General features: G+C 45.6%; 1 protein-coding gene across 4 annotated transcripts in view; it reads left to right on the top strand.

Moving 5' to 3' along the window:
- The window catches only part of SYNPR (synaptoporin), a 185,051-nt gene that overhangs the window by 96,959 nt on the left and 72,758 nt on the right, over nucleotides 1-15,334 (top strand). The window contains exons 1-2 of one of the 4 annotated variants that reach the window (XM_030570235.1): nucleotides 28-144; nucleotides 266-367. The exons of 1 other annotated variant lie outside the window; for it this stretch is intronic. In XM_030570235.1, the coding sequence (XP_030426095.1) occupies nucleotides 79-144; nucleotides 266-367 (168 nt within the window). In that variant the 5' untranslated portion in view covers nucleotides 28-78. Of the gene's footprint in view, nucleotides 1-27; nucleotides 145-265; nucleotides 368-14,008; nucleotides 14,296-15,334 lie in introns of those variants that run through there. 2 more of the 4 variants (XM_030570234.1, XM_030570237.1) reach the window with 2 other exon arrangements.

Below are 15,334 nucleotides of genomic sequence, written 5' to 3'. Positions count from 1 at the left end.
TCTCACAGCCAGTGATTGCTGCTTGTCTCAGTGGCAACCCTCCTTCTTCCTCCCCCCTTGCAGGATAGTGATGTCAGTATGCCGAGGCCAGGTGGTATGGCCGTGCCTGCCCCTGGCAACTCAATGTCCGAGTTGTTTGGAAAGGTAAGTGTGAGGCTTTGAACTCCTGGTGAACAGGATCCATGGGCCACATCCGTTAATGTTCATTTTGTTAGTTACGTGGTGAAGCGCTGAAGTTTAAATACCCCCAAACTTACCTTTACAGAAAACCCATACAGGCAGAGAAGCATGCGGTGCTCTTCCTGCAGACTTGCTGGGTGTTTCGGCTCCATCCTGCGCTCAGCAGCCAGTCCTTCCTGAGGGACCTGTAAGTAACCATCTCTGAGGTTAGTTCTTGAAATGCTGCAGGTGTCTGGAAATAGGGAGTGGGGAGGGGACATGGATCCTGATCCTAACGCAGCCTGCAAGGGTTAAACCATGTTGGGTTTTCTTGGGGTGGAGGTTGAGAACGCCTGTCCTGGTAGGGATCTTTGTCAGTTGCATAAGGACATATTTAGGCCTTAACCTGTGGGTTAGTTAACCTGCACTGTTAGGGTCTGTGATAAAATCCTAGATGCTGAAAGCTTTGGGCCGGGCTCACGAGAGACATTCTGTTAGACCACAGATTGCAGCTTCCTACCCTGCTGTCCTGAGCAGGGGGGAGGCAGGAGGTATCACATTCTTCCTCAGAGACAGGTGGTGGGCGAGATATAGCCCCAGCTGTCTCTAGGCTAGATGTAGCCCCAGCTGAGACAAGACTGCAGGCCCTGTCGGCTCAATCAGAGGGCTCTTCTTGTTTGGTTCAGCTGGTGGAACATCTGTCCAGGGGCTGCCATGTCACAGGTTAGGGCAACTGCATTGGTATTCCTTCTCTGTGGTCCCTTGGGGGCACCCACACCAGGCTTCTCAGCTGTCACCTCTGTTGGGCTGAGATCTGTCTCTCTCTCCCTCCTCACCGGGGTCTTTCCCGCCTGCACAGTTCCCTATCCACCTTCTGTTGTTCCCCAACAGGCCGAACCGCCTGTACTTTGCTTTCTCACTGAAGGCTGTGAAGAGCTGTGAGTGCCAGCAGCCACAAGCTACCATGCAGCCCTTCTGAAGCAAGTGCGTTTATTCTTAAGGTAAAAGCGTTACCAAGAAAACACACAAAATAACACACAAGAAACTACAGATATGCTAATAACCTTGCCAGAGATCACCCCCAGCTTCACCCGGGCTCTGCTAGGAGGCAGTCCTTGAAATCCCACAGAATGTTTTTGCTGTGGTGACCAGTTCACAACAGCCTTAGGTCAGAACTAGCAGCCCATGAATATTCAGTCTTTCCTTTATACAATTGGATCTTTGATCGTCAGACTCTGGGAACAGGTAATCAATGGCCAGTGACCCTCTCCTCAGGGCATAGCTTCCAAAGCTAGGTTTTTGCGTAACCAGAGGTGGGTAATTTGCATTCACCTCCCCCTAAAGATTCCCTAAGCAATCTGCGTGACACTGTTTGTCCCAAAAGTCCATTCTTGTCTGGCCCATTGTTCAGTACAGTCCTTTTGATGTTGTTAAAGCTTCCCAGGGTTCACATCCCATCCTCCCCCAGAGAAGTGACTTACAGTCCAGGCCCCCAGTATACAGAACCTTTGCGTTTAATACAATGGACTCCAAAGAGATTTAAATTTAATTCACTAAGAGTTTCAAGGATCTAGCAGGAAATTGCGATATCTGTCACAGGCCTCATTTCAGCGATGTGCATGTGCATGGGGCGCTTAGCCGCTGGAGGGAAGGCTTTGCTGACTGTACATGTCCATGGTATTGAGGCTAATTTCACCTGTTCAGTCCCAGTTGTAGCCATTGTGAATTGCCTGGGTGTACCTGAGGGCAACCCTCTGCCTGTCTCACTGACATCAGGTGGACATGGAGAGCGGAATTCTTTTAGCAAAGAATAAAATAAGAAGTTGTGGGGACTGGGAAGGGGAAGAAATAACTCAGTGAAAGAAAAAGAGCTGGAAAGAGCGTGTGTGTAATATGGGAGTGAAGCTAAGAGCGAGTAAGGCTCCAAGCCTGCAAAGACTTGTGGATGTGCAAACAAGTGCGTGTTTAACTTTATACACTGAGAATCATCCTGTTGTCTGCACTGAGGCAACTCACAGTGCACACAGTTAAGTGTGTGGAAAACGCTTTGCATGATGGGAACCTAACCCAGCATCCTGTAGACTAGCTCCATCTCACTCATGAATCAGTTGCTCCTTTAATGCTGCCAAGGCATGTATCCCGTTGCGGTGCGACCGTTCAAGAGCTGGTCACTCAGCATAAGGGACTTTGGCTTAAACTTTTTAATAAGCTGGGTGAAGTTTTTCTAAATGTTGCCCCTGCAAATGGATGCAAGATGCCTCGTTTCTTTGTGGGGATGGGCTCTGTCACTCCTGCCCCACTCAGAGTAAGCCAAATCAAAGCGACTTAACCTCTGTCCCGGTTCCATGCGTCATTCAAAGCTGTTCATTTGACAGCATAGCACTGCCATCTTCCAGATGAAGGATCTCTGCAGGGCAGTTGCTCCAGTGCACTGGCTACTAGGGGGCTCCAAAACAGCAGCAGCCAGGCTCCAGGCCAGGTGACCGTTTTTCATTCAACCATTCATCGAACACAAAGCAAAAAACAAGGGCTCCTTTTAACAGGGATGGGCCGGGAGGGGGAAGTTCCTGCCCGTTCTCCCAGTTCCTCTTTTTCTGCCCTGCCAGTGGAAGAGTGCAGATCTCCTTTCTTTGAACCTCCGCTGTGGGTTGGGGGATATGCCTCTCCTCTCCCCACGTTGGAGATCAGGGATGCATGGGGCTCATTATTCATACCTGCCCCATCTGAGAGGTGTTGGCTTGACACAGTGAACTGCTCTCTTCCAGCTCGTCCTGATCTCATGCAAGGGTTGATAAACTGGCCCCCTCACCTGGGACCCTGACTGGATAAAAGCCTGGTGGCCTGGGCCAGGTCTGCCCTTAGCCTGTTGTGGCCCCACAGATAAATCAGACAATCATCATGTCCTAGTTCTCCCTCTGTTGCTATGAGCCTTCCACATTCATGAAGCAATGTGTGCACTGGCCACGCCAGTGTCTCTCTCGAGCTCAGGCCTTTGACTTTCCACTCTGCTCGGTGACTCGACGTGCTTTCATGGTAGGTGATGCCGATCTGCTGGAGATTCTGCCTTCTCTTCCTCCGTCATGATTTGTTAGTAATTTCCTTCTGTGCCACCAGAGAGCAACACAAGTACAGAGTTGTTGTCTTAATCGAAGCAGTGTGCAGACAGTTGGAACGCTGACTCAGTCGGGTTACCTGATGGCATAGCTGAGAGGCAGAGCAGATAAAAGCAGCATCGTATGGAAGATATAGATTTGGTTATAAGACCAAGACTCTGATCTTCTGTGTTCTTCTGTCACCCCAGCGAATGGAGAGGACTCTTATTTTCCAATGAGTAATGACTCCAAAAACTGTCTTCTGCGCACAGGGGGCACTCAGGTAGAATGCTGTTGTATCTCTTTGGGGAGCTACAGCCCAGCTCAATCTGTCTCACCTGTTTTGCTGTGAGTTTTGGGCATGCAAGAAATGAAGGGTCAGGGCTAGGGTGAAGGAGATATAATATTGTCCACTGGAGGTAAGACTTCCTGGCTTACAGCACCAAAAGCTCCTCCTGCTGGACAAGAACTGTAGGCCTGAGATTTAGCAGTGGGAGAAAGGCTGATTTAAAAGGTAAAAAGCAGGCATGACTCTAAACAAGGGCCATGACTTTCAAACTGGGATGTGTAAAGAGCTAATGCACCACAAAGGCACCTAATAAGTGGCCTGTTTTCCAGGGATGCTGAGCGCACACAGTTCCCATTGATTTCAGGCCCGTTATTTGGATTCAGATCCTAAGCATGGTTTTGTATGAGAGATACTATTCTAATCAGGAGGGTATAACACCCTCCTTTTTTCCCCCCCATAAGCCCTGATTCAGCAAAGCCCATGCTTAAAATGAAGTCCAGTTGGAGTCAGTAGGACTTCAGCACAGTCATAAGTGAATTGCTGAGCTGGGGTGCTAGTCTCTGTATAAAAGGCAAGACTGAGCCCCAATAGCATGGGGGATCAGAGAGACAGAGGGGAGAAGAGACACAGCTTCTAGCTAGTTATTTTTTTCTGTCATCATCTGGTGGAATCTGATTGACAGGCTCTGTTATGAAGCCAATATTGTGAGATTTTAGCTGTGAGTAAAATAGTGCTGCTCATGTGGGAAGCAGAGTACAAGAGGCAATTATCCAGTAGTTTTAATAACAGCTTTCTGCTGGCTACATCGCTGAAAACTTAAAGTACAGTTGACAGTAATTAGATTTTTAATTTTTAAATACCTTCAGGAAAATACAATAGAAATGGATCTGATTAATTCTTATTCCACATGGTTTTCATCCGCCCTCTGCATGTTTGGGCTCCAGGTTGTTTTTTAAAATGCCAAATGTTTAAGACTTAAAGGGACTTAGTTATGGGAACGGGCCAGGCAAAATTTTGGAGCAAAACAATAATAATGAGGGGTCAGTGGCACTGCTTTGAACTTCAGAAATACAGTGGATGTTCAGATTGACATGGATAGGTTTTCAAATCTGCTGACACTGATTACTTGCTAGGTTTTGATGGGTATGTGCCACAAAAATAATTCCAAATCCATTAAAATAAGTGGAGAATTTAGCCATGCTCCTAAATATGATTTTCTGGAACTCCTTAAAAATCCTCCTAAATACACTTTTTTTTTTTTTTTTTTTTTTTTTGCCAGGAGTTAGTACACAAGTCCTCCTTACAGTCTGTCATAGAATCACAGAATATCAGGATTGTAAGGGACCTCAGGAGGTCATCTAATCCAACCCCCTGCTCAAAGCAGGATCAATCCCCAATTAAATCATCCCAGCCAGGGTTTTGTCAAGCCTGACCTTAAAAACCACTAAGGAAGGAGATTCCACACCTCCCTAGGGAACCGGTTCCAGAGCTTCACCACCCTCCCAGTGAAAAAGTTTTTCCTAATATCCAACCTAAACCTCCCCCACTGCAACTTGAGACCTTTGCTCCTTGATCTGTCATCGGGTACCACTGAGAACAGTCTAGATCCATCCTCTTTGGAACCCCCTTTCAGGTAGTTGAAAGCAGCTATCAAATCCCCCCTCATTCTTCTCTTCTGCAGACTAAACAATCCCAGTTCCCTCAGCCTCTCCTCGTAAGTCATGTGCTCCAGCCCCCTAATCATTTTTGTTGCCCTCTGCTGGATTTTTTCCAATTTTTCCAAAGCCTTCTTGTAGTGTGGGGCCCAAAACTGGACACAGTACTCCAGATGAGGCCTCACCAATGCCCAATAGAGGGGAATGATCACATCCCTCGATCTGCTGGCAATGCCCTTACTTATACAGACCAAAATGCCGTTAGCCTTCTTGGCAACAAGGGCACATTGTTGACTTATATCCAGCTTCTCGTCCACTGTAACGCCTAGGTCTTTTTCTGCAGAACTGCTGCCTAGCCATTCAGTCCCTAGTCTGTGGCAGTGCAAGGGATTCTTCTGTCCTAAGTGCGGCACTCTGCACTTGTCCTTGTTGAACCTCATCAGGTTTCTTTTGGCCCAATCCTCTAATTTGTCTAGGTCTCTGTACCCTATCCCTACCCTCCAGCGTATCTACCACTCCTCCAAGTTTAGTGTCATCTGCAAACTTGCTGAGGGTGCAGTCAACTCTATCCTCCGGATCATTAATGAACATATTGAACAAAACCAGCCCCAGGACTGACCTTTGGGGCACTCTGCTTGATACCGGCTGCCAACTAGACATGGAGCCATTGATCACTACCCATTGAGCCCGATGATCTAGCTAGCTTTCTGTCCACCTTATAGTCCATTCATCCAGCCCATACTTCTTTAACTTGCTGGCAAGAATACTGTGGGAGACCGTATCGAAAGCTTTGCTAAAGTCAAGGAATAACACATCCACTATTTTCCCCATATCTGCAGAGCCAGTTATCTCATTATAGAAGGCAATTAGGTTAGTCAGGCATGACTGTCCTCTGTTCAAGAATTTGTAGGCTACAAGTTAGCTCCCTTCCTTGCACATATCCTATATCAATTAAATTCAGTGCACTAATGGAACTGGATGATTTTTTCCTGTTTAGAGGGGCAGTGAATTTAGTGCTGTTGAAAGGTACGTGATTGATGGCTTAGGAGATTGCAGTCTGTACAGAACAGCATGAGCAGATGCAGGCAGCACAGATGTTGTTGAACTTGACCATAAATGAGCCTCTCTCTGATCCTGGCGGCGCTCCCTGTAAGCGGAGGTCCAGTCGCCATCTACTTTAACCACGGATGAAGATGTTCTCGGCACACTATCCAAGCCGGTGTGGGAGAAGTTGGGGAACGTACCTCCCCTCAGCAAGGGAGAGGAATGGGAGCTCTTCCTCTGCTTGTAGGAGACAAGAAAAGTGCCACGCTCCACACCATTGCCTCGTACCTTATGCCCAGTCACGTCTCAATGCCAGGTCATTCCTTGACTGAGAAATATCTGCAATAGTGCCAGGGCTGCCTCCTTGCCTTTATAACCCCACCCAAACAACTGCTGCTTTCTTGCAGAGACTGAATTTTGTGGTGTTCACATTGAAGAATATGCAGTCTATGTAGGCGTCTCCTCTTCCTGTGATTTTTCTCTCCCCAGTGACACCTGTACTTTGGCTGCTCTTCTTGTTACTTAAGGGTTCTCTCTTAATATTTTGTGTCTCGACATTAAATTCTCTCTTGTACCAGTAGTAGTATTAAAACTATGAATTATTTTAACAGTTGCATAGTTTGGAACTTAGAGCAGAACTCGATGAGCCAGCAAATGTGTGCCATTTCAGCGGCTTATAACTTGAAATCACTAAGCAGTATAAAGGGAAGGGACTGGGAGCCTTGCTATCAAGATTTAAAGCTCATGATAAGATAGCTGGCTTGAGGCTGAAAGTATTTTCCCCCTCTTTGCTGAATAACACAGAAGAACCAGATGTGATGAATGATTTTTTGGTGCTTGACATTGCAATAGGATACTTGCGAGATCAACTGCCAGGTCTCATTTTGAGTGGTTCCTGACAGGATCTTTGACACATGCAGCCAATATTCTGATCAAGATGCACTCTCCTAATTTCAATGGTATCCATGAGTGTGACAATATAGCACAAGTTATTTATATTCTTTTCCATTTCTTAAGCTTCAGGTTTCAATTTTAAATCAGTGTTTTAATCCTAAATCTGCAAGTCACTCTGGAGTCGCTCTGAATCAGAGGTACGGGGGAGGGTACATGCAAGTATACATTTCACCTACTTTTTTATGTTGGTTGGCAAGAATATACCATTTTTTGGCCACAGTAAGTGGTTTGGATGGTGCAAATGGGAGATTTGATTTTAACCCCCTTTGCCTCCATTAAATCCAGTTCAACTCAAGTAGGTCCTTTTCGATGCACATTGATTTTAATTCACTTTCCTGCCCCTTGCTCTGGATCAAGGAGCAAATCTCAAAATAAATGTTTCCCCCCAGGTCCTCTTTGTAACCACAATGAACTGCTGCATTCACATACCCTCAGAGTAATTCATTCTACTACCAAGTCCTTTTGGCAGGATTTTTGGTGACAGACTCTAAGGGGACGTCTAGGCTGGTTTAAAAAAAAAAATCCAACAAAACCAAACCTGTGGCAACAAGTCTCGACGCTTGAGTCTGCAGACTTGAGCTTGTGGGGGCTCATGCTACCCTGCTAAAAATAGCCTTGCTGATGTTTCAGCTTGGGCTCTGACACCCACCCCCCCACATTGGGCTTCAGAGCCTGAGCTGGAACATCTGCCTGGCTATCTTTAGCACCATAGCTCAAGCCCAGAGCTGTAGATCCAGACTCCGTGGCTCGCTGCTGAGGTTTAGTTTGGATTTGGGGTATTTTGCAGTATAAAAGTACCCTAAAGGATTTTGTAAAATTGTATGTGATTCAGTAGATTGGGGTCGGCAACCTGCGGTACACGTGCCAAAGGCGGCATGCGAGCTGATTTTTAGTGGCACTCTGCTGCCAGCCAGGGTCCTAGCCACCGGCCCCAGTCAGGCTGCTGCCTGCCTGGATAAATGGAACCCCAGGCCGGCAGCGCTGCTAGTCTGGCGTTCCATCCGCGAGCCTCTGTAAATGTAAAATGAATTACTGGCACTCGAAACCTTAAATTAATGAAGACTTGGCACACCACTTCTCAAAGGTTGCTGACTCCTGCTCTAGATTGTCAGCAAAAACTTCTCCAAGCACCATCTATAACGAAAGTATGGCCACTTCTCAGATTGCCCCTGCACTGCTGTTTTGAATCTAGGGCTTGACTCTTCTCTTTCACTTGTATAAATCAGGAGTAACTCCACTCAATTCAACTGAATTGGTTACCTTAATGCTCATGCAACATGCTCATTTGCAAATGCTTTTAAAGTGGATGCAGGAGGGTGTCTGTGTTTACATCTGGCATGCCAAGAATCTCCACCGCAGACTCCAGCTTGCATAATATGTTGAAATTGGTTTTCTCATTAGCACTGCAAACTTCTGAAACAAGCTAGCGATTGATCAACTCTCTGTGATATTTGCATATAGAAACGAATGGGGGAATGTTCCTTAAAAAAGATCCCATTTCCAACAGAAAGGCAAATGATTTCCAGTTGTATCTCAGACATAATTAATTTTAACGTCTTTGCAAAATTTAAATAAAAATCAAAATGGAAATATGAAAATGCATCCCACCATGATGAGAATCTGCTTTAATATTCTGTAGGCTCACAAGTTATTTGCACCAGCGATTCTTGGTAAACTAATTCTTTCATCCCATTATTTTAGTGGCTGAGGCTGAGACATCAGCCCATTCTCTTAGCAGACTGCAACCTCCTTTAACCCTACGAGGAAAATATCTCTGTGTTTGTATATATTTGAGTCATGGTATCGCAGACTTTCACACAGTGGATCCAGAAAGTCAAGGAGATCGTGTAATATTTTGAAGTAATAGCCGAGCACCTACAGGGTGCTAGGTACTGCACAGGCCAGGAACAAGGCAAGGGGTGTTATCCCCAGTGACAAAGCTCCCAGTGAGTTTAAGAGGAGCATTTTTAGGTTTATGGTAACTGACCCAAGGAACCTACCATCCAAGGCTCCCCATCCTGAAGTGGGAGTTTCAGTGAGACTCTGCTTGGGTGCTGGGGTTCATGATAGCAGATTCACTGAAAGGACTGTGGCCTAAATAAGGAGCTTACAGTCCAAATAAACTTTCTGCCCCAAGAATTTCCCTGTGCTAATACTGATCTGTATCTTGTGAAATAACCTAGAGCAAGGGAACCTGTCGGCCCAGGGGAAACTGATGCTGAGTTGGGATCATGTTACAAGAATGGGTCTGAGCTTTTTCAGGCTTGAAGTTTCAAATGTAATGGAGTTTCATGGGTTCCCCCACCCCGTCCAGTTTAACTTAAAATTGGGGAAGAGGAAGCCATTGAAAAATGCCTCCTTAACTCTGTGTGTGTGTGTCTGTGTGTGTGTGTGTTTTCTGGGGCATCTGTCCTGAACATAATGTTATTTGGAGACAGGTTCGTACCTAGGAGGGTGCGGGGCCTGGGGCAAATCAGCCTCTGTGGGGCCCCCCTTACCATTTTTTATACAGGTAAAATCTGGTTATGGTTAACTTCAAGGGCAGCTCCTGGCCACAGGTGAAATATTGATAGTGCCCAGCTGTATCATTATAATGTTGTGTTGTATTGTATTGTAGTTCTTTTTTATAGTTATAATGAAGTTCAGATAATTAAAAAAAACAACTCACCAATCACGATTAGTGTCGTGTCGCTTACATTCTGAAATCCACCTTCCTGGACTTCCTTGCAGCAAACTCAGTTCCCAGATGTATATGGTCTCGTTACCCTCAGCAGATTTATTAAAAATATAATTACACATTTGCAGCACTGAGAGCCCATGTCTCAGGAACTGGGTGGCTCTTGGATGGCTTATATGTGACCTAGTGCTGGGGGACCCCAGGACCCTCCAGCATGGAGGAGGGGCTCTATGATCTGTTTTCTCTGGGGGTTGGGGAGGGGGGAAAGGTGGAAAAGCAGATGATGAAGGACCCTGTCCTGGTGGGTAGTGGAGAGAGCAGAGTTATGGTACTTCAGGTCCTGGTACTGCGGGGAGGGGGACCCCAAGGCTAGAGAGCTGCAAGGCAAGGAGGACCCTGAGCCAGGGAGGTGATAGGGGTTGGCTCTGGCCTGGAGGTGGCATTGGAGGATCCCACCCAATGCTGGGAGAGGGGAGAAGGGGCAGGTGTGGGGCACTGAGGGGACACCAGTGATGGGTGAGGGACAATGGAGACTGCTGGCTGGCACTCACCTGTGCTAGGAACAAGGGGGCTCCCTGTGCTGGTGGAGAGTCCTGCTGGAAAAGGGAAGGGTTCATTTGAGGCAGAAGGGCAGGGACAGGGTCAGCCTGTCCTGGCACTAGTGATTGGGGTGGGAGGCGTGCTAGGACCCTGCAACACCAGGAGCCAGCAGAGCGGGCTAGGGCTGGGTTGCTCACTGCTGCTGCCACAGAGACTGACTCCGAGCCCGGTGGGCTGCAGGCAAGAAAAGAAATAAATGCCCAGGTCGGTGAGTGCGGGGCACAGGCCTGACCCCTGCTGCTGGCACCAGGCCCCTGGCTAGCCCCCTGGGTCACCTAGGCCTCCCCCTGGCATTCTCCCAAAGCATGGGACCCGGGGCAGTTGCCCCAGTCCCTCCTGGCTCTGTCTGGAGAAGTCATCTAAAGAGGAGCATTCTCGCACTATTTCCAGCTGAGGTTGTCTTCAGTGGGCTATTGAGAAGGAATACAGTGCCAGCCACTAACTGGCAGGGGCTGGAAGGCCTTTCTCTAGAAACGGCTCATTCCATAACTGTCCATTATGAGGTTTCTTACGCCTTTCCATGAAGTAACAGGAGTCAAGCTGTAATATGTGCCAAAGCATTTTAAAATGCAGCCAGGTTTCACACTAGCGAGAGAACTGAGTTGTTCATGATCTTGGTGGAAAAGAACATGTACACAAGCAAGAGATCTCAGCTGGAAGCTCAATGAACCCAAGAGACTGGGTATCCTCCAAAAGCCTTGAACAGCTGTGTATGAGGTGGAGTGGTGGAGAGAGCCTTACAAATAGCAATGGAAGGACAGGGACTAGTCCCTGTTCAGTTACAGTGGGGATTTTGGATGGTAAGTTTTGTGTGTTCCTGGGTCAACTTTTCTCATTGTATTGAATATCTCTGTGTTGCATTTTTGTTACTGTGCTGTTCATATCACAGGGAAGCTGCTTCATTTTCAGTCCATCTCGGATGCTATATATGATGTCATTTGTGTATTGTTCAGTGTGCATTCGTTAGTTGATACAGCGCATTGGCACTGCGCCTCCATGCGGTTACGTTCATACAAAATGGGTCTCATATAATTTCTCCTTCCCGCTCTCTTTTCCCCCTTGCCGTTTCTGAATCACAGAGAAGTGATAAAGCCCCAAACTCCTGTGGGTGGAGGGGAAAGGAAAGAACTGTTTCCCCAACACCCACTATTCTCATGTCCTAAAATGATCACTTGTCTAGTTAAGTATAAATGCACTTTCTGTGTTTGCACTGTTCAGGTCCTTGTCAGAATCTGTATTCACTCAGTATGTAATGCGTTGCTCCAGATTAGAAAGCTGTTCAGTGTGCTGATTGAAGATGCAGTTGAATTTGAGTGCGCCAAAGTGCTGCAGATCACAGGAGCTGAGATTGCTGTTTAATCTGGATGCCTGGGACACCGATTGCCACCCTACATTGCATTGGTCAAATACTTCACTTACCTTTTAAATACACCAAGTACTGGAGCTGCATGGTAAAGTCTCTTGCAAGAGAACTCTTTGCACACGATATTTCCCATAAATAATAATAATGTAATTGGCCAACCTGGAAGCGCTTCATGGGCCAGGCTTGCCGAAAGGGCAACATCACAGAGTGCAACATCACTCATTTACATGGAAGAGTGTTGTAGGCAAAATATCTACCTTGCAACAAACGTTTGGGTATCCACTGTGTTTGGAGTTTACTTAAGATCAGGCCTGTGAGAGTGTGTGTGGCTGGAGCATCTTAAATCTAATCATCCAATTAGGGGGCAACCTCCTTCATTTTTGTCCTCTAGAATGTCCCAATATCGAGAAGGCCCACTTCTCTTCTCATTCCTACCAGTGTAAATCCGAACCCACCCTGGGAAGTTAATGTGGTTATGCTGATGTAAAATCATTGGCCAAAGTACGGCAGCTCAGATTCTGCTCTCACTGTCTTCAGTAGTCGAGTTGCACTGGTGGAACACAACAGAATCTGGCCAAGTGCCTCCCCTGTGCTGGAACTTTCTCCTGTCCCACTTTTGAAAGCAAATGGGTTTCAATCTAGCTTTGCAGGCTTGTCGTCACACATTAACGTTTCTATGTGAAATATAACAGCACATCTCTTGTCCTCAAATAAAACTGTTTTTTTGTATTTCTGTTAAGTCACAGGCGCGTGTGTCAGCATATGTTTATTGCGGTGCACAATGAAGACTTCAGGTACAAAGTGATAGGCCCATGTGCGAGATGGGGGAGAAGCAAACAAAAAGGGCCTTTCACTATTGGAGTCGGTGCCAAATGCCACTGTTGTGATCTGCGAGCGCTTTACACCCGCTATGCATAGGTATAAATGATAACGCAAGGTGAACGGTTGAAGAATCACCCCCAGAGACTAAGCAATGAGCCAAGACCTTTGCCCAAAAAGACAAGATACAGGGGTGCTTTATACTTAGCCTGTCAAAGGTTAACCAACAAGGGACAAAATGAAATGCTCAGTGTAGGAAAGTTGAGCTGATATGGGCTGATTTTCTTTTTGCCACTTGTTTAACTGCGGAGAGGGAACAAATGTGAGGAATTGATCTTTAGGTCAAAGAATGGGAAGCTATGGAGGGACTGAGCCCTGTGCTGAAAGGCTTGGGGAACTATGGGTATGTCTACATTGCAATAAAAAACCTGTGGCACCAGGTCTTAGCGCCCACTCAGGTTCACGGCTCAGGCTGCAGGCCTAAAAATAGCAGTGTAGACATTCGGGCGTGGCCGGAGTCTGGGCTCTCAGACCCACCCTCATTGCAGGGTTTTGGAGCCTGGGCTTCTGCCCAAGCCCAAATGTCTAGACTGCAATTTTTAGCTCCACAGCCCGAGCTCGAGTCAGCTGACCTGGGCCAGCTGCAGTTCTGTCATAGGTATTTTATTGCAGTGTAGATGTACATCGTGTTCCTCTTTCCAAGAGAATTCCACGGAAGTGCTATAAAAATCCCATGTATCCAACCTGTGAGCTGGTCTCTGTGTTTGTCAGATGTAATTAATACACAGTCTTACTATCTGTCTCCCTTTTTCTGGTTGGCACAGGTACAGGATTGATATTTCAGGTTTTGGATAATGAATTGACTAGAACTTTTTCCTACTTTCCTTATACCAAGGAAAAGCCACCAAGAAAAAATAAGTTCAATCAGTCCTATAACGTACTGAACAACCTCAACGCCCATTAAAGCCCAGGAGGATTGGAGGCACTCAGCACTTTCGCAGCGGGGCTTCTCTATGAATTTAATATACACGAGAATCCGTGCAGATCAACAGAATACAGATCTGTCTCCATACAGTAAATACCCAAAGATGAGTGTTGCCCCACTAACAGCATCTTGACTCCTGCCAAGTGCTCTTTTTAAAATGTCATTGATCTGAATCAATCTTTAGGCTTAGCACAAACCCAGTAGAGAAGAGAGAAGGCTTCTTTCCTATAGCATGTTCATAAAAACAAAAAACAATCCTGCATTTACTGTGTTGAGTAATGAACTACATTTTATAGCACACCATAGTGGTAACTACACCACAACAAAGCATTCTTCTTCTCACCAAGGGGAAAGTATTCAATTTCTTTGCTTAGCCTGTGCGTAGTCATTGTCTAATAATATGACCATTTTGCCATCCCTCTGCAAATAAGGTTGAGGCTGCTGCCTGATTGGTATATCCTCTCACTTTCTCTCAGCATTGATTTTCTTGCTCTCCTGATTTGCTTCATAAAAAGAGAGACAAGGAGCTGGTGCTCTCTCTGCTGAGAAGCTTTTTGGGAGCCTTTATTTTTAGTATGAGACAACCTTTGCTTTATTTCAGGAGAGGGAAGTTGGATTATAAATCCTTTTGTAAATGTGTATGGTGATATTTGCTCCGGTAAGTTATATAAATGTGTGTGTGTGTAACTGTACTGTTTTGGAGCATGGTTAGATGATTTTGAAATCTCCAGTTATATCAGATGTGCTTTCTTTTCATTCACATTCTGACCCCCACTGAGCTGTGTTTCTCTTGAAATTCATGTACATGAAGATTATTTCCATTTTATATTTTGCTTCTCATAGTGGGGAAAACTATGTTGGAAAACTTATTCTGCACTTTATTATAATGTGGAGGGAGTGAGGTTGTAATAGGGAAGAGATTATGATTGATCATTTTACTTTTGGCATTTCAGATCAGAGAGTCTTTAAAAAATAGTGCAGCTGTGGTTGAGGTTTTTTTTTTAAACCATTAGAAACTGTTTAATACTGATTGAACTAAAGCATGTGAATACCAGACTGGACTTTTATGAAGATGTAAGAAAAATACTGTTGATTAGCAAGGAGGTGTTGCTGGTTTTGCAAAGGTATTAATGAAAACTGAGGTAATCTTTAGAGGAAATAGCCAGACAGCTGCCTTCTTGCAGAGTGTAAGGTCATTACACAAGTTGGTATACTGTTGCTTTCCTTGCTCCATCTTGCTTGTGTAGAGCAGTGATCACCTCATTCCTTGGCTTTCTGTCTTATTCATATACCTCTTTGTTCACCTGTAAATAAAACTTTGTCTTTTTATTTGTCTGTAAAGTGCCATGCACTTGGATGGTGCAGTATGAACAGTGATGATACCCATGTACCTAAGCAAGGCAAAAAAAATGTTCACCATTATTGGACTGATGAGGTTGCATGGTAAACTTCTGAATTTGTAGCATTAAGTTATTTCATACATTGGTCCCATGACTTTCATATTAGAATTAGCTAAATATGAGTCATTCTTCATTTGATGCTTAGTGTCTCAGAAGTCTTAAAAAGTCCTGATAATTGTTATACAGCTGCAGGCTGATTGCTGTCATAAGAACATGTATGAAGAAATACCTGCTTTTAATATCAAAATATTAGTTCTGGTATAACCTCATTACTATCACAATATCAGTCATGGGGGG

Source organism: Gopherus evgoodei, chromosome 7 (assembly GCF_007399415.2).
Source record: "Gopherus evgoodei ecotype Sinaloan lineage chromosome 7, rGopEvg1_v1.p, whole genome shotgun sequence".
NCBI classification, from domain to species: Eukaryota; Metazoa; Chordata; order Testudines; family Testudinidae; genus Gopherus; species Gopherus evgoodei.
The sequence above is the reverse complement of the archived record's forward strand: the minus strand, read 5'-3'. Positions and strand labels throughout refer to the sequence as shown.